The sequence below is a fragment of the Podarcis pityusensis genome (assembly GCF_964106645.2).
Source record: "Podarcis pityusensis genome assembly, chromosome: 2".
NCBI classification, from domain to species: Eukaryota; Metazoa; Chordata; class Lepidosauria; order Squamata; family Lacertidae; genus Podarcis; species Podarcis pityusensis.
In genome coordinates this window covers 11,350,173-11,374,749 of record NC_138029.1, presented here as the reverse complement: position 1 = coordinate 11,374,749, position 24,577 = coordinate 11,350,173, and the positions used below count along the sequence as shown (strand labels likewise).

Genomic DNA, 24,577 nt, shown 5'->3' with positions numbered 1-24,577 from the left:
TATTGTGTAATGCCGCTACAGAACATTCCCACTGAGCCATGTTTCTGGGATTGGGAGGAGCAGAAAACATAATTTTTTTTTGGTTATTGTTTGGTTGCCTCTAAAAAAATAACCTTAAAGTGGTTTATAACAGCATCTGTGGCGAGAGAGGTCCTGATCAGCATCATGGTACATGATGTAATGTTTTGTTTTCTACCTGTGCTGCAGTCCAGTAGAGACCGCCCCCCCAGCAGCTATTTGCCTCAGGCCTGGGAATGATAATGATAATAATAATAATAATAATAATAATAATAATTTTATATATACCCTGCCCTCCCCAGCCAAGACCGGGCTCAGGGCAGCTAACACCTGATATAAAAACAAATTGATTGAAATACAACTTAAAAACAAGATTAAAATACAACATTAAAACATTAAAATACAGCCTCATTTCAATGGAAACTCAAATCAAAAACTTTTTGGGGGATGAAAACGTCAAGTCTTCACCAAGGCTAACTTTCCAGACTGGTCCTACGTGGGCCAGAAAAAAGCCAGGGAAGTCCCCAAATAGGAGTTCCATCACAGGAGGAGAAAGGAAAAAAGAAGAGGGGGAGGGAATCAAATTGATTCCAAGCTGAAGGCCAGGCGGAACAACTCTGTCTTACAGGCCCTGTGGAAAGAAATCAGATCCTGCAGTGCTCTGGTCTCATGAGACAGATCGTTCCACCAGGCCGGAGCCAGTGTTGAGAAGGCCCTGGCTCTGGTTGAGGATAATCTGACTTCCTTAGGGCCCGGGACCACTAGGGTGTTGCTATTTATGGACCTTAAGGTCCTCCGTGGGGCATACTGGGAAGCTACCATTGGCTTCCTTGTGGTGACTGCAGTTCTAAGGAGTCCCTGCCCCCCTATGAATATGATCAACTTGCTCATCTCTTCTCTGTCCAAGGTAAGTGACTTTAGTGGCCTCATGGATTTTTATTTTGTTTAACACAAAGGTATCAGCACAGAACTATTTTGTAAGCTTCCTCTAATCTAATCCGGTCCTGTTGGCGGTGATGGGAACAGCAACAACGAAGTGGACACAGCTCTGAGGTTTTGTTTATTAATAAACGCACATACAGCAATCACTTTCAGTTTTATTAAGGGTTTCCTAAAATCAAGAAGACGTAAAGGGCCCCTTCTCCTTTTGCCCTGGCCCACCCTACACACCCAGTAATATAGGGCGGGCGCTTAATCATTGCAAAAAGAGGAGGAGGAGGAGGAGGGCATGCATCACCAACAAAAGAGGACAAACAAGGGTAGATTTGCATGGAATGTGCGTATCATATACACCAGGCATAGGCAAACTGGGCCCTCCAGATGTTTTGGGACTACAACTCCCATCATCCCTGACCACTGGTCCTGTTAGCTAGGGATGATGGGAGTTGTAGTCCCAAAACATCTGGAGGGCTGAGTTTGCATATGACCTGATCTATACAGATGCAAATTTAGAATTAATTACTATAGTTCACATAGAAATACAGTACACCTCATCATAGCAGGGAGGACTGGAACCAGGTGACATCTCAGCCTGCTGCCTGGGTGCTAACTGTTGACGTGCACCTGTGCTATTTACCTCTTAAACTGGACTGGCACCAGAGAGCTCTTTGAATGGAGCAGGGACAGCCAACATGGTGCCTGATCGTAGGCCATGGGAGTTGTAGCTCACAACATCTGGAGGGCCTCCTGTATTCTTGGAATAGAGCACTATTGTAAAGTAGGACACAGAGCCACTCTAGCAGCAAAATAAGCTCTCTCTGGACAAGGCATCAGGAAGGGCAAGAACTGGGCTCCTGTTGCGCTGTGTGCAGCTGCCCCAAGTGAAGTACGTCTCTGGGAATTAAAGGATTCCCAGCTGCTGGGGTGACTCTGCTCACCAGGCTGTCCTTACTGAGAAGGTCTATAAAGGCCTCCTGGCTCCCTCTTGGAAGATCCCCTCAGGTCAGCCCGGACAACCTGTGTGCATAAAAGCAGAGCTAGGATGGACTGCCCTGTCCAAATTATCCAAGATATGTCACCATCATGGGGTTTTGCGGCACCATTTTCTGAAGTGAACTTTAGGTGGTTCCTACTTGGTCCTAAAAGCACCATACCGCAAGCAGGAGAAGAAGTCCACTTGCAGATGTATCCCTGGGGTGGAAGAAGGAACCCATCGACATCTGCAAACTCCTCTCAGCATTAAATTTGCTGCTGGTTGTGTAACTCCTGTTCCCCGGAGCTGTTTATTTCTGAAATTTGTGATCCTTTGTGCTTTTTTGGCCAGAGGGCTGAATTTCCTCAAGGCCAACCTTTTGGAGTCACATGGTAGTGGTGGGTGGGATCAAACCAAAAGTGGGTGTGGACACAGTGGGAGTGGCTAAAGCTGGCAGTGGGTAGGGCCACCTCACCCTCTCTCTAGTGCCCCAACACATGTGCATACACATCCCATGCATCCATGCATACACATGTACAGTACACGCCATACACACACACAAGCAAAACAAACATACTTTAGTCATCCAGTCAGTCATTCCTTCTCTGTCTCTTTCTCTCTCACACACTGGTTTGGAGGGGATCCAAAATTTCCGCAGTTAAATAATGAACCTGCCCTCTCAGTCTCTCTCTCTCTCTCTCTCTCTCTCTCTCTCTGTCTCTCTCTCTGTGTGTGTCCCTTTCCTCTCCCTGCAAACAATAAGGCTTGGAAAAAAGTATTGCGGAGAAATTTTGACAAATCCCAACTTTACTGTAAGGCTTACGGTACAGATGGGATTTGTCAGGAACTTTTTGCCAAGTCAGCAAAATGCAAAACGGTTGTGAGACAGGGGTATAGTTGACAGGGCTATGGCAAAATCTGAGTCTCTTTGCATCTGTATGAGAACTGTGAATATTTTGAGAAGAGCACATTGGGGCCTTGCTAAGGGTGAAGATGGAAGTAATATTTAAAGAGAAGTCGCTGGGGATTCTATACTTATAGAGACTGCGCTCATCTTCCTCCCAGCTGCACAGTTTTCAGGACAGGTGTTAAAAACGAGGACAAAACCACTTTGGAGATATGGGAGGTGACATCACATGTGCTATTGTGCTATCTGGATGACATCACAAGTGCTAGCCACAGTCCGCTTCTGCTGCCCACCATCCCAGAGCTTGAAATCTGGTGCAAGAGAATGGTAAAGGTAAAGGGACCCCTGACCATTAGGTCCAGTCATGACTGACTCTGGGGTTGCGGCGCTCATCTCGCTTTACTGGCCAAGGGAGCCGGCGTACAGCTTCCGGGTCATGTGGCCAGCATGACTAAGCCACTTCTGGCGAACAAGAGCAGCACACGGAAACGCCGTTTACCTTCCCGCCAGAGTGGTACCTATTGATCTACTTGCACTTTGACGTGCTTTCAAACTGCTAGGTTGGTAGGAGCAGGGACCGAGCAACGGGAGCTCACTCCGTCACGGGGATTCGAACCGCCGACCTTCTGATCGGCAAGCCCTAGGCTCTGTGGTTTAACCCACAGCGCCACCCGCATCCCAAGAGAATGGTATATACCGGTAATTTGCACTAAAGGTGGAAAGGGCATTTCCAATCCAGCCCTGCTTATCTACCAATGTAACTTCCATCTTCACCTTAACGTAGAAAGAGTTTCCTTGGAAGCAACAAGGGCTTGGTGAGACTGAAGTCTTAGGGGTGAACTATATCTCACACCATCAGTGTGAAAAGGGGTGGATTTTGGTAATATGGTGCCCTGAGCAAGGATATTTTTTTTTTGGCCCCCTTTCTAATAATTCCTTTTGCCTCCTTTCACAATAATTCCTTTTGGTACGGTTGCTTTTTTATGGAACATCTCAGTAGGTACCTGTATAAATATGGGTTGTTGTTATTTTGCACCCCTTCAGCTTGGTGCCCTGAGTGGGGGAACTCCCCACACCATCCTAAATCCAGCGCTGATGTGAATGTATGTGGCCGTTCCCTGATTCCTTTTTAAACAGAACTGCTTTGAGAGAAGGGAAATTAGAGCGGAGAAGTGTGTGTTTGTGTGCATTGGGGGTGTGTGTTCCAAATCCTCTCCAAATTCCCCTCTGCCCTAGAGCTCTGTACATAAGGGCAAACACACATCTGAAACCTGGGAGAATGGGAAATGAGGGTTGATGAGAATGGGTAATTTGGAGCTGAGAAATGGCAGGCAGGATGGGGATTAAACACTTTTCACTTCCACTGCTCTACTCTGCGTTCCCTTCTGCAAGAAGCACCCAAGTCCTGTTCCACGCATCCCATTTGTTGGTCCCTTAGCCTGGCAAAAGCTGGTCAAGAATGATGAGTGGGCAATAATGTTATCTAAAACCACTGGAGTAGAGACTTCCGGGGAGAGGAAGATGGCGGACTAGTCATCTACTGTCTACACTCCATTGACAGAGATAATTATGTGGTGATTAATGACAACCAAGCCATAAATCTTGGTTATTATCACATTCTCTCTTGGGAAACAGGGAGAACAGGGATTAAGTTCTGATGCTCTGAAAAAGCTGCTTTCCACACTGGGAGATCAAGATGTTTTGGGGGATCTGGCTAGGGGTGAGTGACTTAAAGCAAGGAACCTCGATTGTGCTCAAACACTACATAATAGTCCTTAGGGTCAGTCATCAGGGAATAAGGTAAACAAAACATCCCCTTTAAAAATTACTTTTGAGACTGATGAATTATGGTGGAAGTGATCTATCTGCGAGTTGAAATTTACACTTGGAATGTGAGCTGACTGCAGTTTCTTTTCCCAATCTGTCCAGCTCCCCTCCCTCAAGCTGTTATGACTTTTTGCCTTTGCCTTTGCCTTTCCCCTTTCCCTTCCCTTTCTTCTTGGGTTTCCCTTCCTCCTCCTCTTTCTTCTTCTTCGCTTCTTTCAGCTCCTTATAGCGCCACTTTGGCAGCTCCAGCATGTGCTTGTCCTGAGAACGTGGCGGCACGTTCTCCTTGGGTGGCGACTGAGCAGGCGACTTGGTGAGTTCAATTTTCGGGACCGGGTAGATGCTGTTATGGCGCATGCGCAAGGGGAACGACAGCAGCTTGACGATGGTGCTGGGGGGCCGGTAGGGCACCAGAACCCGGGTGGGTGTCATGAGCTGGCCATTGCAGGCCGACGCACTAACCATGGATTTGGCATCAGGATCCGGCGTGTACTCCTTCAGGATTTCGGGCACTGAAAGTCTCTGCTTCCCCACTTCCGGCGGGCTGTCTGGGCAGACGGTTTGGCAAGCAGTGCCCACAAACGGACTGGCCAAGCAAGTGGTCATGCGCACCATGTGGTCCATCACACCATCCGGCTCAGGGTCGTGTGGGAAATTTATGGTGAAGGTGGAGCATATCGTCTCCGACAGCCTCTTGGCTCTGGATTTTGTGGCCATTGCTTGCGCCACCAGCTCGGGCAGAGCGGGCCACTGCGGCAAGTACTTGCTGCAGAACTGCTCAGCGCATGGGCGCTGCAGAAGGGTTCGGATCCGGACAATTGTTTCAAAGCGCCCCGTCAGGGCTGCCCATTCCCGCGCTGTCTTTCCTTTCACCGGGTCCACAGCTGCGAGGTCGGCTCCTAGGAGAAATCGCAAGATTTTAGGGAGCCTGCCGTGGTCCATTCCCTTTTGGTATATAGTGCAGAATGAACGGGGCAGGGGATGGGGGTAGTTCAGTACTGAGACTCCGTACCCCCCCAGGGAGAGCTTGGACTGGCTAGATGAACAAGAGTGCCTCCCAAGAGCCCCCCAGGGATAACACCTTAGAGCCTGGAGCCTGGTGGTGGGAAACTGAGGAGCAATCAGTGGAAAGGATGAGCTGGAATCTGGTAAAAACAGGGCACTTGAGCGATCAAGGGGCATCAGGAGAAGGTGGGTCCTCCAGGTCAGGATTAAAAGCTGAGAGTCATAGTGGGTGTGCAGACCGTCCCAGTCCTGTTGACTTTCCACCCCTTGTGACTCCCTGCTTGTGGAGGATTCTGCATGTTGCTGAGCAATGCACCAGACTGGCCCTGAGTAGGAGGCCATCCCCTCGAAGCAGCCTTCGTCCTCCAGGGAGGGATCCAGAATGAGCGGCTAGAGGGGAAGGGCATGCCTAGAGCTTAGTTTCAGCAACGCCTTCATTGAGTTAAGACAAACCAGGGACATTGCTTGATTGCTGTTTTTCCCCCTGCTAATAAAAAGCTAATTGCATCCCGTGCCTTTTGTGTGTGTGCCTGCTCTGTGCCTGCCCTGGCTCGTTGACAGCACCTTGACACCTGAGCTCCTCCTCAGTATTTGACCATTCCTGCCATGACACCTCCATGGGGCTCATTGCACATGGTACTGGCCATATAACTTTTGCATGCCTTAATTGCACAAGTCCTTTGGGCAGGAAAAGATCTCCCTAGTTCTCCTGTGCTGGAACCAATGGGAAGAGTCCTTCTGTGGGGTGAGAGCAGCTATTTTTTGGGGAGGGGAGTGACTTTCATCTGGTTCATGGTGAATAAGGAAGTGGTTAAAAACCCCTAACTTGTAGTCTTGATCCTGAATCAGCACACACACACACACACACACACACACACACACACACACCCCTCTTTCCTATTTGGACTAAATAGAAAAAAAGGCACAAAACCTGCAAGCGTGTTTAATTTGGCCCACAGGTTGCCATTAGATGGCACTGGGGCACTCATGAACCGGTCACATGTTGTCCTTTGCAAGGGCCTGCAGATGGCAGTAGGTACAAAGTGAAAAGGCATCTACAGAGTTAGATCGAGAACGTGAGCAGACAGAGCTTCTGGTTTCCATCACTGGCACAGGAGTAGAAATACTGGAGTACAGTACTAGGATTGCAAATACTAAGGGGGCTTATCAGAAGTTACGCCTAATGTGAGTTATTCAGTGTTGACAAGAGGTGAGTGAAGAGTCACTAGCTATCGAGAGACTCTTTGGGAACTCAGTCTTGAATGAAACCTCTGCTTTGTGTTTTTGAACAATTCAGCCTTTTTCAAACACAGTCGTACATTGGTTCTCAAGTGGAATCCATTCCGGAAGTCCGTCCGGCTTCCGAAAACGTTTGAAAACCAAGGCACGACTTCCGATTGGCTGCAGGAGCTTCCAGCACTCAATCAGAGGCTTCCAAAAAAAGTTCGCAAACCGGAACACTCACTTCTGGGTTTGCGGTGTTTGGGAGCCAAAACGTTCAAGTCGCAAGACCTTCAAAAACCAAGGTACGACTGTGGATCAAACAGGAGAACTGTATTTGCTTTGGAGGCTGAATGGTAAGGGAAAAACATCCTTCCCTTGGATTTGTTTCCATAGGTAAGGCATGCCAGGGTGTTTGAGCCATCTGTCCCTCCTCACACTTAGGGCATTCTCAGACAGCTGGCAGGGCCCATTGCTGATGTGTTGATAATACCCTCCAACATTTCTCTGATGGAAATAGGGACGTCCTACTCAACAACAATGACAACAACAACATTTATACCCTGCCCATCTGACTGGGTTGCCCCAGCCACTCTGGGTGGCTTCCAATGTATATAAAAACATTAAACATTAAAAAACTTCCCTATACGGGACTGCCTTCAGATGTCTTCTAAAGGTTGTACAGTTACTTGTCTCCTTGGCTCGGGGGCCAGATAACTCCATACCCTCCAGCATTTCTCTGATGAAAACAGGGAGGTCCTAACGAAAAGCGGGACATTCCGGGATCAAATCAGAAACTGGGATGGCTTCTGTAAATCCAGGAGTGCTCCTGGAAAATAGGGACACTTGGAGGGCCAGACTGCTGGTGCTTGGCTCTCTAAGCAGCACCAAGTGGCTGGGTCTAGCTGCCACCTTAATTTTCCACAATGCTACTGACACAGTGTCATTATTGGGACATTGTAGGAAATTGCAATGGCAGCTAGATGCAGCAGCCACTGTTGAACACTTGAAGGATGAGCAGCAGGTGTTAAAAAACGGATTTAAAAATCCTTTCCTCCTGAACTGGCTAATGAGGAGTGACATACCTGCCATGAGCAAAGCTGCAACACAGTCGTTTCTCCCCTGTACTGCAGCTTTCATGAGTGCAGTCAGACCCCGCAAGTCTCGCACCTCCAGCTCCAGTGTTGGATAGTAGTTAAGAAGATAGTTGAGAATAGTGATGTGTCCTTCATGGAGAGGGAGGGAGGGAGAGAGAGAGAGAGAGAGAGAGAGAGAGAGAGATTAAGGAAACGGTGTTAGGCATTGAAATGTTTCTCAGAGGTTTAGCATGCACTAAAGACCACAAGAGTTAACACACAATGAATTATTTTCCCGTCCATGTAGACTTTCCTTTCCTCTGGGAATTGAGTGGCTAGGGCTGTCTTAAGCATATGTGGCGCAGGCGTGCAAAGATCTGCCCAGTCCACACAAACCGGTTGCCCAGTCCCAGGTGCACAGGATGGCAGAGCCGGCCAGCCACCTCAGCCTCTCGTTGGCTCGGTCACCCCTGAACTCACGGCGCAGAGCCACCCGCAGCAGAAGAGACCACCGTAGCGTGCTGACCGATGGGTGGGCTCTTCCCCAGACTCAACTCTCAGGGCCCAGACTCTCGGCCTGGCGCCCCTGAGAGCCTGGCGCCCGGGTGCCCTGCACCCCTAGTGCCTATGGGTAAAACGGCCCTGTGAGTGGCTGGTGTCTAGCAGCCTGACACAAGCCCAAATCACCATTGTGTCCCTGTGAAGCCCTCCGAAAGACTAGGTTCATGGCTTGGGGGTTGCTCCTTGATTCTAAATTATTGCCAGAGGCTCAAGTGTCTTTGGTGGCGAGTAATGCCTAGGCCCAGGTGTGACTGATCCATCCATCAGCTGTGGCCATTCCTGGACTAGGACAGCTTGGCCTCAGTTAACCAGTGTTAATAACTTCCAAAATAGATTACTACAATGGGGGTGGGGCTGCACTTAAAGATGTTATAGAAGATGCAGCTGATGCAGAATGCCAACGCCTGACTGTTATCTAGCGCATTGCAGGGGGTCACATTACCCAGATCCTCAAAGCCCTACAATGATTGCCAGTAAAGCTCCACTGAGCTTCAGAATTTGAATGATAGATGTAAATACCAGCCAATCAAACACTGGTTCAGCTGTCAGTCTTGGCCTTCTCTCCATGCTGCAGAAAGACGGTTTATTCCCCCCCCCCCCCCATTTTTAAAAGTGCTTTCCATTAAAATAAAATAAGGAAAAAGGAACCCTAACCCTAACCCTAACCCTAACCCTAACCCTAACCCCTATTTTAAAAGGTGTTTGGGAGAAGAACACTAGAGTTCATGGTAAAGTCACAGGCACCAGCCAATCAGTGCTATGCACAGCTAACTGCTTCTGCAAAAAGCACTTCCATATTCTGCTTCTTTCTTGCAGAGTTCAATCCTGGAGAAAGAAAAATGCATTTGGATTGAACACAGTGGATACACTTCCAAACACACTCTTCTAGTTTAAATACTTATCAGCTGGATAGCTCAGTTGATTAGAGTTTCATGCTGATAACGCCAGGGTTACAAGTTTGATCCCCATAAGGGATTGCTGAATATTCCTGCATTGCAGCAGGTTAAAGTAGATCATCCTCAGGGTTCCTTCTAACTCTATGATGCTTGACTATTATTATTATATTATATCTATCTCCTCCATTGTTTCATATCCCCCCCTCCCATTGCACTTTTGGTGAATTTAACTGTCTTGAGCTGTTTTTTAATTGGGTCTGTTTTTTGTGGTTCAGCCATCTATCAATCACAGGCATTGTTCACACATAATACTCAGCCAAACCATGGCTAAGCAGGATGAGGGTGCAAGACCAAGAGTGGCTGCTTTGCAGAGTTAAGTCACGGTTTAGTTTTAGCATTACGTCCAAACCTGAGAGCACGGTCTGCCTCTTCCAAACGAACCATGGCCAATAAGCCAAGAACAAACTGCAGTAACAGCTTGTGGTTTGTTGGGAGCGAGACAAACCATTAGCCTGGATTTCCATAGAGCCAAACTATAGCTTAGCTCCAGGTAGCATGTCGGCAGCAGGACTGGGGGGAAGAAAGAACCGGCAACCTTTCTTGCTCTGGGCAACTGCACCCTTGCCTGTTCGCACTTAGCCATAGTTTGGCTTTGCGTTACATGCAGTCTGGGCTACAGTCTGCACAAACAAATCACAGGGCGCTAAACAGACAAATAAATTAGGAAGGGAAGGAAGTGTGAAACGGTAACTCCTCTGCAAATCTGGAATGCCAACAGAGGCCTGAATTCAAATGTGCACATCTTGCCTTCAGAATATTCATCAAATTTGATCTTTATTGAGATGATACAATTTGGCTCCAATTTTCACAGAGGAATGGCCATCTGCAACCTGAGCTTATCGTCACCTTTCAGTAAACCCCTTTTACTTCTCATTGCCAGAACGCTAATTCGAAATAATCACAAGATATCTATCTATCTATCATCTATCATCTATCTATCTATCATCTATCATCTATCTATCTATCTATCTATCTATCTATCTATCTATCATCTATCTATCATCTATCTATCTATCATCTATATCTATCTATCATCTATCTATCATCTATCTATATCTATCATCATCTATATCTATCTATCTATCTATCATCTATCTATCTATCTATCTATCATCTATCTCTATCATTATCTATCTATCTATCTATCTATCTATCTATCATCTATCTATCTATCATCTATCATCTATCTATCTATCATCTATCATCTATCATCTATCATCTATCATCTATCTATATCTATCTATCATCTATCTATCTATCATCTGCTTGCTCGTAATTAAGCATATAAGAAGACCTTGCTAGATCAGGCCAGCAGCCCATCTAGTCTAGTATCCTGTTCCTAATGTGGCCAAAATGATGCCTATGGAAGCCCAAAAGAAGGATCTTTGTGCAAGAGTGCTTTCCCACCCTGCAGTTTCCAGCAACCGGTACCCAGAAGCGGAGGAAGAACGCAGCCTGTCATCAGGGTTAGTAGCCCCTGAAGTCACTATTGGAAGTAGAGCAATCCTGGCCAGATGCCCAACCTTCCTTGTCTCCGTCTGCCATCCCTGCTCAACTGTATAAAAGCAAGACACTTCCTACCTGCCTGAGCTGCTATCATGAGTGCTGTGTTTCCATCATTATCCTGATGATTGATATCTATGTAGGGACATTTGCTGAGAATGGTGACAATGTCTACGAAGCCTTTGAAACATGACACCAATAGGCCGTTCTGTGGAGGAAAAGGGAACAGGTGTTAAGGTTCAGCCACTTGAGCAAGTGATGCTACCTCTCGTACATCTTTCCTGCCTATCTTGCCCAGAAACACAGTCCTTTGGTCCCAACAAAATGGCACTTCCTGCCCCAGGGGTGACTCCGATGCTCTCCCAGCAGCCACACACAGCCTGAGCTCCAGTCACTGATTGGTTCCAGCACCTCAGCAATAACAGCCACTCCTATTGCATTCCTGCCACTGCTACCTGTCAGTCAGGACATAGCACAGATGTTTTGGTTGTGGTTTTTTAAATTTAACCCCCCCCCCAAATTACTTTTTTAAAATGTTTTAAATACTTGTTATTAATTGTTAATTTTATTGTTCATTCCTTTTGCAAACTGCTCTGGGGTTTTATTACAATCAAGCAGTATATAAATTGTTATGAAATACAGCGGCACCTCAGTTTTCAAACATAATCTGTTCTGGAAGACCGTTGGAGTTCTGAAACATTTGAAAACCAAGGCGCAAAGGGCGGCCTGCAGATTTAATAGAGAAAATTGAGAAAAATAACATATACACTCAGTGGAAGCCGTTCAACTTCCGAGGTGTGTTTGAAAACGGAAGCGTTTACTTCTGGGTTTACGGCGTTCGAAAACCAAAACGTTTGTCAACGGAGATGTTCGAAAACCGAGGTACCACTGTAAATACAAAATGCGGCTGATACTGTTCCTCTATTTACCGTGCATGGAAAGAAAGTACAACTGAACACATGAGGATGGCTGGAACGCCATGATAACACATTTCATTTTTTTCCAGTCTTTTGCGATATTTATAAACCATTCAGGAACAAAGTCCTTTGTTTGCATTATCGATAGCAGGGCATCAATGCTGCCAATGCAGGGGAGGGGCTGTGGCTCAGTAAGCATGATTTGCATGGAACAGTTCCCAGGATCAATCCCTGGCATTTCTGTATATGCAGATCTGGGAAAGACTCTTGGTTTGAAACCTTAAAAGGGCCACTGCCAGTCAGTGTGGACAGTAATGACCTAGATGAACTGATGGTCTAACTCGCTCCTAATTTCAATCCCGGGATAAAGGGCTGGGGAGAAGCCATGCATAAGCATGGGATTCTAGAACCTACATGTGGAATCTGCATAACTAAGCACCCCTCCCCTGGAAAGGCACAGAGGAAGAGGGTTTTGAGCCGGAGGACTGGTGGTGGGACACTGGCCACACCTCAGAGGAGGGGATGGGCTGGGAACTGTTAGAATCAGGGCTCTTGAGGGATAGCGAAGAGACAGAACAGGCTGAGGAGGTTTCCAGTTTGGATACAGGCGCCGACAGACAGCCAGGACACAGGAGAGGTAAACCGTGCAGTTCTCCCTCAGAGCTACTCTGACAGCTTCGCTGATGATAGCTTTCCAGCCCCCAACCCATGCCTAGAACGATTGTTGTGTGTTGCCAAGAAGCGAGCCAGGCAGACACAGAGGGAGTCCCTTGCAGCTTGCCGTAGCAGAAGATCACAGAGGAAGGGGCCTGACACAGAGGGGATGGAAATGAAGGAGGGGCTACAAGCCGGTTCGAACAACTGGCTTTCCCTTTAGATATCTCTCTCTGTGTTTTGCTTTCCTTAATAAAGAAACTAACTGCAACTTTGCCAAGCGTCTCTCTCTCTCACACACACCTGTGAATGACCTGCTCTGCCTGTTGGCTCCCTGACATTACCAGATCGGTTGTAGTGTGGACAAATGTCCTTTCTCAGGGAACTCTCTAATTCATTCATGCCTTTTTGTTTTGCACACCCCACTTGGTGCCACCCCGCCAAACACGTAGTCAGTGAAAATTGATGGCGCTAGCCACCAACACACAGTGGAGCGGTACAATGACCACTTTGCTGTGCAGTCGCCACCCCACAAGGCATGTCGAATTCACTGCATGGCTGGGATGGTTTACCATAGCTTCCTGTTAGGGACAGCGATGCTAGGGATGGTTTCTTGGACTAGAAAACAGCCATGATTGGGCTATGGCTCTGTTCTAAGGAATGGCTAAGAGTCATGGCCTTCTATTCACCCCTAGGCCATTTTATTGCTAGCTTTTAGGTGCTGCTGTGAGAAGTCCAGTTACCCGTCCATTGATGTCCAGCTCCATGACTTCCTCCCTGGTCACCCCTCTGTCAAGTTTCTCCTGCAATAGCTTTGCATCGTTCTTGAGACAGATCTGGTAGAACGTGAGCGTCGTGCCATCACCATTGGCAGACGGAGCAGATTCATAGACGGGGTACACAGAGTCATCAGAAAGGATGCTGCACGTGTCCGATTCTCCCCTCTCACCCTCCCTCCCTTCGTCCTCCTCATCTTCTTCATAGTCTAGATCGGGGTCTGACTCATCTAGGGCGGGCGATGTGTCTGGCTCTCCTTTCCTGCTGGCATCGGTCATCCAGCCCACTCAACGCAAGCGGTGTTTGTTGTCGTTTTGGTTGCCCATGCTTGTTTCAGTCTCGATGACCTTTTCTCTTGTGCCTGACTGCCCTCCTCAGTTACACGCTGGGGATCTGTGAAGCAAAGATGATGCAGAGACAAAGATTAGCTGCTCTCAGTGAACAAATACAACTCCCTGAACATTTCATGGGTTTGAGAGATCATTTGATAATCCCTTAATTGTACTGAGCACAAGCCATCTGTTCAGAAGCTACTGAAATAGTCATTTTCAAACTCTGTTCCTGGAAACACCAAGGTTCCATAGGAGATTATAATTGGGGGATAATCAGTGAGATAATCATGAATGGTGGCAAGTTTTCTCAAGGATGCCTCTAAACTCTCAGTATTTGGTGAGAGGGATTCCAACACATACCAGATCTTTAGGTTTTTGCACAATTAAAGTGGGTTAAGGGGCTCCAACAACAACAACAACAGCAACAACAGCAATAATAACAACAACAATTTTATCATTTATATGCCACCCATCTGACTGAGTTGACCCAGCCACTCTGGGCGACCACAGCCACTAAGGAAGGAAGATAACAACATGATAAAGTTCAAAATGGTAACAATTAATTGCACATTTATTCAAAATCCAGTGAAAACTTTTTGGATCCACTTTAAAAAATGAAAACGAAAACAGGTGTTTGTAGCTTGGAAAGTGGCAGGAAAATGCACTGGAAATTCAGTTTCAGGGACGTCCCAAGAAAAAGTGGGACATTCCAGGATCAAATCAGAAACTGGGGTTGCTTCTGTAAATCTCTGGAAAATAGGGACATTTGGGGGGGTCTGTCATGGCTTTCTATGACAGGCCTAGTGCTAGCGATAGCCATCGCTGTGGTGTTTCAGTCAGGTCTGAGACTGCACCAAGAAGGCAAGAACATTGCTGCAGGAACCATGCCTTTAGGCAAGCATTAGAGCGGCACACAAATCTCCATGAACGATGGGTAAGGCATTTTCATCTTCCCCAAGTGTTCAGCGAAGCATAGGCTATTTTGCTGCCGCTGACGGCTTTCCCAGTGTTTTCAAATGGGCGCTGAAAGCACCTGCTGAAACCTGGGTCCTCCAGCACCATCAATCTGTCAGTTTGCATTTCTTAGTGGAGAAAGTATTGATCTGATGTGTAGAGATCTTTCCTGTTCTACTTAATTCAAGAGGGTTCTGGAAGCTTCTCTGTATGAAAGAAGATTCCTGATGTTTGGGTTATTTCTTCAGAGAAGCTGAGTACAGCTGGTTTAAACTGGTTCTGTTACGTCTTTCTTTCAAGGTCATGCTGATTATACAGTGGTACCTCGGGTTACATACGCTTCAGGTTACATACACTTCAGGTTACACACTCCGCTAACCCAGAAATAGTGCTTCAGGTTAAGAACTTTGCTTCAGGATAAGAACAGAAATCGGGCTCCGGCAGCCCGGCAGCAGCGGGAGGCCCCATTAGCTAAAGTGGTGCTTCAGGTTAAGAACAGTTTCAGGTTAAGAACGGACCTCCGTAATGAATTAAGTACTTAACCTGAGGTACCACTGTAATAGTGAGGCCAGAAGGACCCTGGTTTTCACTCTTCTTTTCTGGTGTGGTGTTCCGTATGTAGTGTTAAGTTGCTGTAAGTTTAAGTTAAGTCTGCTGCAACTGGATTTCTTATGGACAGTGCCAATCCTGAGTGTATTGTGACCATTATGCTTATTTGCCTTCAGTAGCAGTACAGTGGTACCTCTGGTTACGAACTTAATTCATTCTGGAGGTCTGTTCTTAACCTGAAACCGTTCTTAACCTGAGGTACCACTTTAGCTAATGGGGCCTCCTGCGGCAGCAGCGCCATTTCTGTTCTCATCCTGAGGTAAAGTTCTTAACCTGAGGTACTACTTCCGGGTTAGCGGACTCTATAACCCAAAGTGTTTGTAACCAGAGGTACCACTGTAAAGCTCTGCTGCATGAAACACAATTGCCTCTTGTGTCTTTTTTGGGGGAATCCTGCAAAGTGTTTAAGTTGTTACTCTGCTAACTATACATTGGAATCTACAGTCATACCTTGGGTTACAGACGCTTCAGGTTGCTTTTTTGGGGTTACGGACTGCCAAAACCCGGAAGTACTGGAACGTTCATATATGATTATATGCACTCCTTTTTGGCTCATTGAGCCTTACCTGTTTAACACTGTTGTCATTTTAATTATTTGCAAATTGATAAAATATGGTTTGTTTTGAAAAAAAATGTAAATTCTCTCCTCCATTCCCCTGGAAAACGTTCGCAACCCAAGCGTCCACTGTACTCTGGATCAATACGGAGTAGAATTTCAATGTCACAATCAAGAAGTAGACCCAACCCACACAGCTGTCACAACCGCAAGGCAAGCTCTTTCCTCCTCCCAACCCCCAAAAGTCCCAGACAAATAAACGTCCAAAGTGTCAGGAAAGAGCTCATGCCACGGCCCGGGTCCAGTCCACACTTGGTGTGTCCCCGTAAAAAGAAATGACCCAGCACTGACGTGCCTCCAAAAGACCCCTAATCAGCAGCTGGTATGACTCCATGAGCCATTGTTCCAGTTTGTTGCTTGGATCCCGCAGGTCATTGCATATCAGGATGGAGCTGGCCTACTGCACTTAATAATAATAATAATAATAATAATAATAATATTTATATCCTGCCCATCTGGCTGGGTTTCCCCAGCCACTTTGGGCGGCTCCCAACAGAATATTAAAAACATCAGACATGAAAAACTTCCCTTCAGATGTCTTTGAAAAGTCAGATACAGTGGTACCTTGGTTTACGAACTTAACCCGTTCCGGAAGTCCATTCTTAAACCAAAGCGTTCTTAAACCAAGGCATGCTTTCCCATAGCAGCGGGGGACTCAATTTCCAACTGGAACACACTCAACAGGTAGCGGAACATGTTCTGCTTCCAAGGCAAAGTTCACAAACCAAAACACCTACTTCCGGGTTTGCAGCGTTCTTAACCCAAGTTGTCCATAAACTAAGCTGTTCTTAAACCAAGGTGCCACTGTAGTTGTTTATTTCCTTGACATCTGATGGGAGGGCGTTCCACATGGTGGGTGCCACCACCGAGAAGGCCCTCTGCCTGGTTTCCTGTAGCTTCACTTCTCGCAGCGAGGGAACCGCCAGAAGGTCTTCAGCGTTGGACCTCAGTGTCCGGGCTGAACGATGGGGATGGAGACGCTCCTTCAGGTATACTGGGCCGAGGGCATTTAGGGCTTTAAAGGTCAGCACCAACACTTTGAACTGTGCTCGGAAACGTGCTTTATGAATTGCACAGGTCAGTTGCCCGCCAGTGCTGCAACTAGCCCAGGCCTTTTTTTGATGTTGTAGATGTAGTCTGATCCAAAGCATTGTACTAATAGCTCAGAGCGGTCAAACAGCATATGGCTGGTCATATCAGGATCCTGACTTGAATCTGCAGCTTCTTTTAAATCAAAACAAATACAGTTGTACCTTGGGTTACATACGCTTCAGGTTACATACGCTTCAGGTTAAAGACTCCGCTAACCCAGAAATAGTGCTTCAGGTTAAGAACTTTGCTTCAGGATAAGAACAGAAATCGTGCTCTGGCGGTGCGGCAGCAGCAGGAGGCCCCTTTAGTTAAAGTGGTGCTTCAGGTTAAGAAAAGTTTCAGGTTAAGAGCGGACCTCCGGAACAAATTAAGTATTTAACCTGAGGTACCACTGTACTGCCTTCCTGTAGAATTTTGCTGCTCATTTGGCTCCTGCTGTGTCTTGTTTGACTTCTGAACAGGGTCCAGCCCCACCTAATCTCAGCACTGCCACAAAATCCTCTGACGCAAAATGTCTTTTGCTTTGGGTGAATCTACCAAAGGGCCTGGTGAAGTATATAGAACCAAATACGGAGACAGGCGGGGTGGGGTGTGGAATCTATATATGATTACAGTGGTACTTCAGGTTAAGAACTTAATTCGTTCTGGAGATCCGTTCTTAACCTGAAACTGTTCTTAACCTGAAGCACCACTTTAGTTAATGGGGCCTCCTGCTGCCGCTGCACCGCCGCCACACGATTTCTGTTCTCATCCTGAAGCAAAGTTCTTAACCCGAGGTACTATTTCTGGGTTAGCGGAGTCTGTAACCTGAAGCGTCTGTAACCAGAAGCATCTGTAACCCGAGGTACCACTGTATATGCACTCTTTTTTGGCTCATTGAGCGTCACCTGTTTAACATTGTTGTCATTTTAATTATTTGCAAATCAAGAAAATATGGTTTGTTTTTAAAAAATGTAAATTCTCTCCTCCATTCCCCTGGAAAACAAGTCACATTAAGCCTTTCCAAACTCCCCCCCCCCCCGACCAATGCCTGTGATCAGATATTTCTGTAGAATTAGCAGCAACCACAATCTTCTTTTGCATGATTCTATAGCTTCCTTAGGGGCTTTTAAGCAGAGATTGCATGGCTACCTGTCATGTATGATGTAGCTGAGATTCCTGCATTGCCGGGGGTTGGACTAGATGACCCTCAGGTTACCTTCCAACTCTACAATTCTATGATCATATAGCATAGCAAAGCATTACAAGACGATTCTTGCAAAACCTTTCTGTCTGGTCTGTGAGCTCCTTTTCCACTCTTGAGAATTCCAGCTTTCTTTTCTTACGTTTCCTATTTGTTATGTTCTCAAGACTCATTCTTTCCAACAGAGTGTCAAGATTTTTCAGAGACTATACCAAAGTTTTCGCACTGAGGGCAAAGAATTATTGGAATCAAAGATGCACCCAGCATCTATAATATGTTTGGCATCTACAATATCAATACATTTATATGAAAATTGGGGGAAATGGTTAAATCTGCTAAATTTATTTTTGTGTGGTTAATAGCAGCTTTGCAGTGATCTGAATTAGTAGCATGGTGCTGGGGCAAACTGTTAGACGCTTTCCCACACACCATGGGTCCTATCCAAATCTCCCTATGGATACTTTCCCTAATAGAATCAGGCACTGAGAGTTAAAATCATGGAGCTTCCATAACATACTGTATTTTTCCGCCCCCATGTATAAGAGTCCTATTCTTGGGGACTCAGGTTTAAGAAAACGGGAGGAGATGTAGCAGTGTATAAGACGCCCCCTAATTTTTGATATTATTTTTCAGGAAAAAACCTAGTCTTATGCACGGAAAAATATGGTATGTTGTCGGACGTTGTCAAAATGTACTTCTGATGTGATCCTTTAGCACTGAATATGCCTGCTCTAGAAGAAAAATAAAGCTTCTCTCCTGACAAAATTAACTAGTAATTGCCAACTATGGTTGGAATTCAACTACGTTTTACACTGGTAATAATCAGATCATGTATCCATAGCAGTAATCAGAGGAGGGATGATTGCTGTGAAGAGCACAGAGGGAAGAATCGCCATGGTGCATCTGCAACAGCACAAACAGACACCTTCGTCTGCCCCAGCTGCAACAAAACATGTCTCTCCTGTATAATGATCATGAGGACGATGATAATTTTATTATTTATACTCTTCGCATCTGGCTGGGTTTCCCCAGCGACTCTGTGCGGCTTACAGCACATGAAAAATGGCAAAACATTAAAAATTTCCCGATACAGGACTGCCTTGCGATGTCTTCTAAAAGTCAGATAACTGTTTATTTCCTTGACATCTAACAGGAGGGCTTTCCACAGGGTGGGCGCCACTACCGAGAAGGCCCTCTGCCTGGTTCCCTGTAACCTTGCAGTGAGGGAACTGCCAGAAGGCCCTTGGTGCTGGACCTCAGTGTACAGGCTGAGCAATGGGGGGGGGGTAGATATGCTCCTTCATATATACTGGCCCGAGGCCGTTTAGGGCTTTAAAGGTCAGCACCAACACTTTGAATTGTGGTCGGAAACGTACTGGGAGCCAATATAGGCTTTTCAGGACCGGTGTTATATGGTCTCAGCAGCCACTTCCAGTCATTAGTCTAGCTGCCGCATTCTGGATTAGTTGTACCGTATTTTTCGCTCCATAGGACGCACTTTTTTCCCTTCAAAAATGAAGGGAAAATGTGTGTGCGTCCTATGGAGCGAAGACGCCATAGCCCCGCGACCCTCTCCCGGCTGGAGAGGTGACGCGCGGCTATTGAGGCTCCTGCCATAGCCGCCCGTCACCTCTCCAGCCGGGAGAGCGCGCGCGGGGCTAAAGCAGCCCCCCGCGACCCTCTCCCGGCTGGAGAGGTGACGCGCGGCTATTGAGGCTCTTGCCATAGCCGCCCGTCACCTCTCCAGCCCTGGAGAGGTGACGGACGGCTATGGCAGGAGCCTCTCCGCTGCTCCCTGAACTGCTCTTTGGGGCTGGTGGTGGGCTTCCCCCCGCCAGCCCCAAAGAGCAGGTCGAAAGGAACCTGAAGCCTGGAGAGCGAGAGGGGTCAGTGCACACCGACCCCTCTCGCTCTCCAGGCTTCCAAGGTAGCTGCCTCAACGCACCTTAAAAGGCACCTTGTTTTAGAGCGGGAAAACAAGAGGGGGAAAGTTCTCCCCCTCTCTGCACAGCGCCTCCTGCCACTTCGCTGAAGGGGCGCTGGGCAGAGAGGGGGAGAATTTTTTTTTCTTGTTCTCCCCCCTCTAAAACAAAGTGCGTCCTATTGTCTGGTGCGTCCTATGGTGCGAAAAATACGGTAGTTTCCGGGTCACCTTTAAAGGTGGCCCCATGTAGAGCGCATTGCAGTAGTCCAAGCGGGAAATAACCAGAGCATGCACCACTCTGGCGAGACAAATTGTGGGCAGGTAGGGTCTCAGCCTGCGTACCAGATGGAGCTGGTAGACAGCTGCCCTGGACACAGAATTGATCTGTGCCTCCATGGACAGCTATAAGTCCAAAATGACTCCCAGGCTGCACACCTGGTCCTTCAGGCGCACAGTTACCCCCAGCCCTGTCTTTAGCATATGTGCCGCCAGGGTGCAAAGATCCACCCAGCACCCCCAAATTTAGGTTAGCCCCCAAATTAACATAATTAATGCTTATGTCAGACACCACGCTTACGCCTTATCTCTTGTTGTGAATGACAAGCGCCATCGCTGAGTCTGACAAGTGCAGTCGTTGTGAATGACAAGCACGGCGTGTCTTTGGTAAATGAGCGCAAGTCGAAAGTCCTTTCGTGAAACAGTAGGTATATATTTCAGCAATACCTAGGTATATATGTATTTTGTTTTTCTAGCTTGATCAAAATTATTTATTATTTCATAACGGGTAGATAGTTAAGAGTTTAGGCGGCTTCAGCGGCGGGCTCCAGGCGCCCCCCCCAGAATTCAGTGCCTGGGTGCCCCACACCTTTTCCACCCCTGGATAAAGACGGCCCTGGTTACCTCATTCAGGACTACACCTGCCTGCCCGCTGTCTCCCAAGAACAGTACTTCTGTCTTGTCAGGATTCAACCTCAATCTGTTAGCCGCCATCCATCCTCCAACCACCACCAGACACAGGATCAGTTTTTAGAGCCACAACGGGCGCAGGAACTCTCCAATGGTTTGACTTCTTTCTTTCTCTCTCTCTCTCTCTCTTTTGCTTTAAACAAGTACATATAAATATAGACAACCAAAATTACAAAGGAAAATTCCTTAATAGTAATGAAAAAAACTACAAAAACTACAAAAAATATCGAAGTACATGACACAGAACATAAGCAACTATGGGAAAGATAAAAGAAAAGAAAAAAGAAAAAAAGAAAAGAAAAAGAAAAAGGAAGATGAGCCAAAGCAGGAAAGCTCATCTATTGTACACTTCCGTCAAGCTCACAACAGATCATTATTCTTATCAATTCTCTCTATCTGCATTCCAAAGGAATCCCTCATCTTGGTATCAGGGAGCATTCAAGGGTCAGCAGCAAGGGTTACAGTGGCAAAACACTGGAAAGATAAAAATACACCAACTAAAGAGGAATGGGTAGTCAAATTGTGCGAGTACTTGGAGCTCGCAGAGCTGACAGATGCAATAAGAGATAAACCTAAAAAAAATGGTGAAAGAAGAATGGGAATGTTTAAATAATTATTTAGGGGACAAGGGCTCCAATGGTTTGACTTTACCCCCGAAGCCACACCCTTCGATTGTCTTCCGGGACAGACAGATGCCAACTAATCATTACTCAGAGTAGAACTGTTGAAATTAATGGAACGAACTTAGTCTGGATAGCTCAGTTGGTTAAAGCGTGGTGTTGAACATGCCAAGGTTGCAGGCTCAATCCCCGTATGGGACAACTGCACATTCCTGCAGGGCCTCTTCCAACTATGACTCTACAATTCTAGTCATGTTCATTAATTTCAACAGGTTTCTTCCCAGTAAAACTTAGTTGAATATCACCCAATATAAATTGTTACTGGAAGGTGAAGAGAATTAACATGAAAATCAGGATGAATTCCTTGATTTTCCTCCAGTCGATAACTGTGAGAAATAAATGATGTTGGCGAAACTCAACTCAGCACTTCCCCATAGTTTTTCATGGAAGAATTACATGTGAGACCTTGGAGAGCGTAGTACTGTACTGTATTATGTTCTACGTTAAGTGGATCAAGGATTTGACTTGGCATAAGGCAGATTTAAATGCACGGGTCAAGACATCCATTCCTTCACACTTTTCAAGGCATGAATTTTTTTCCTGATGTTCTGGCAGATTGTCAGTTCTTTAACACTGGTAGGCCGCAAACGATTCAACAATTTGCACGGGATGTGGCCAGGGGCCCTGAAAACGCCTCTGAGCTCTGGGTCGAGAATGCAAAGTTGAAAGGCTTACTTACTAATAGCATGGACCTTATTGAACCGACCAAGCAATCTCTGCAAATTTCAGTCAATGAAACCCTTTCATTAGTCTCAAAATGCATTTAGGGTTTAAAACCCTATTTCCTGATTGTCGGCTCTTCCTTGCATAGTTTTACTGTAGCTAAATCCAGTGCTTTATTTTTTCTAAAAAAAATTTTTTAGGGGTACTCTCATTTTGACTCAAGAAAGCCACCATTTTATAGTTCAAATTGGCAAAAACAAATACAGTGGTACCTCGGGTTACAGACGCTTCAGGTTACAGACTCCGCTAACCCAGAAATAGTACTTTGGGTTAAGAACTTTGCTTCAGGATGAGAACAGAAATCGCGCGGCAGCAGCGGGAGGCCCTATTCGCTAAAGTGGTATCTCAGGTTAAGAACAGTTTCAGGTTAAGAACAGACCTCTGGAACAAATTAAGTTCTTAACCCGAGGTACCACTGTACACTAAATGGACAAAAGTACAAAGATTCACAAAATGTTTAGGGGTATGCGTACCCCTGCACCCCCCCCCCCAAAAAGCACTGGCTAAATCTACACACTTTCAGAACAAAATGCAACATCACACAATTGAGGCCTCACAGATAAGGCAGAAATTCTGGTCGTGGTAATAGAGTGTTTGGGGCAACCCAGTTGGATGAGTGGGGTATAAGCAAATAATAATAATAATAATAATAATAATAATAATAATAATAATGGCAGCAAAAGGAATGAACCATTGGAAAACCATACCTGAGGTCGATGTGGATTCTCCATTGCTTGTGGTCTTTAGAGAAAACTGGAATCTGTTCTCAGAGTTTGCCAGAAAGCTCAGTTTGATTCATTAACAGCGATCTCTGGGGAATATACACTGATCCAGTTCCTGCTTTGAGACCTGGTCCTTCAGAAGGCAGTCTTTGCACCGCCGCTCCCTATCTCCTTGCCAAGACTTACCCTGAAGTACTCCAATCTTCAGCCCTTGTTCCTCCCTTTGGTTTTCACTGCCGCATTCACTGGGTGGGGCATCACCCCGAGATGTGAAGACATGTGGAAGTTTTCGGACACAGCCTCCTACCGCCCCCAGGGATGAAAGGAGCTTCGGCCTTGGGCCCAAGATGGGGATTTAGACTCCGGAGCTGTGACAGCTTGCACGTTGCCGTAAGCTTAGCTAGGGAAGACATCTTAATTTGCAATGTTGCTTAAAACGGCTCTGAGCAGGATTTGGAAAGTATTTAAGTCAAGGGTTAAATTTAGCCTCCCGACTCTCATTTGCTTATTTATACATGGGGTTCCTGGACCTAACAAGTGGGAATGAAGCAGCTTGGAAGAAGGAAGCCCTTGGATCCAAGAGATGGAGAGCACTTCATGCTTTCTGATCTCCTACAGTTGGCGTTGACTTTGCACATGTGGTGTGTATTCTGGCAGCTGGGAAAGCAACGCTCAGCTGAGCTGCAGAACTTGCCAGTTGATAAGGGCGCATCAGCAGCGCATAATAGGCTGCTGGTTGGTAAGTCAGTTGTCGGAACTGACCTAGAGGTAGATAAAAGCAGCAGGTTTCTGGAAATCCTGACCCCAGGCCTCCGTATTCAGTGTCGGATTTACGTATCAGCTAAACAAGCTATAGCTTGGGGCCCCACTTTCTTCGGGCCCCCAAAAATATTTAAAGGAAAAAACCCCTGGATGTACATTTCCAAAATATAAGATAAAAAACAAATAAAATAAAACCTACATACAGAAACAGTGTTTTGTGTTGTGTAGGCTTCTATGATGTAATAATAATAATAATAATAATATTTTTTATTTATACCCCGCCCTCCCCAGCCAAGGCCGGGCTCAGGGCGGCTAACAAGCAATAATAAAAACAAGTTGAATGAATACAACTTAAAAACAAGATTAAAACACAACATTAAAATATTGAAACATTAAAATATTAAAATGCAGCCTCATCACAGGAGGAGAAAGGAAAAAGGAAAAAGAAAGAGGGGGAGGGAATCAAACTGATTCTAAGCCAAAGGCCAGGCGGAACAACTCTGTCTTACAGGCCTGCAGAAAGAAACCAGATCCTGCAGGGCCCTGGTCTCATGAGACAGAGTGTTCCACCAGGCTGGAGCCAGTGTTGAAAAGGCCCTGGCTCTGGTTGAGGCTAATCTAACTTCCTTAGGGCCCGGGACCTCTAGGGTGTTGCTATTTATGGACCTTAAGGTCCTCCG

General features: G+C 46.3%; 1 protein-coding gene across 1 annotated transcript; it reads right to left on the bottom strand.

Moving 5' to 3' along the window:
* Window positions 1-3,170: 3,170 nt before the first annotated feature.
* On the bottom strand, window positions 3,171-23,177 carry ANKRD33 (ankyrin repeat domain 33). The gene is made up of 5 exons (XM_080994793.1): window positions 23,121-23,177; window positions 13,301-13,727; window positions 11,065-11,194; window positions 7,976-8,116; window positions 3,171-5,563 (listed from the first exon to the last, which is right to left on the bottom strand). Exons 2-5 carry the CDS (start codon window positions 13,610-13,612, stop codon window positions 4,785-4,787), a joined length of 1,362 nt encoding a protein of 453 aa, XP_080850919.1. The 5' UTR covers window positions 13,613-13,727; window positions 23,121-23,177; the 3' UTR covers window positions 3,171-4,784.
* Between the last annotated feature and the right edge of the window lie 1,400 nt (window positions 23,178-24,577).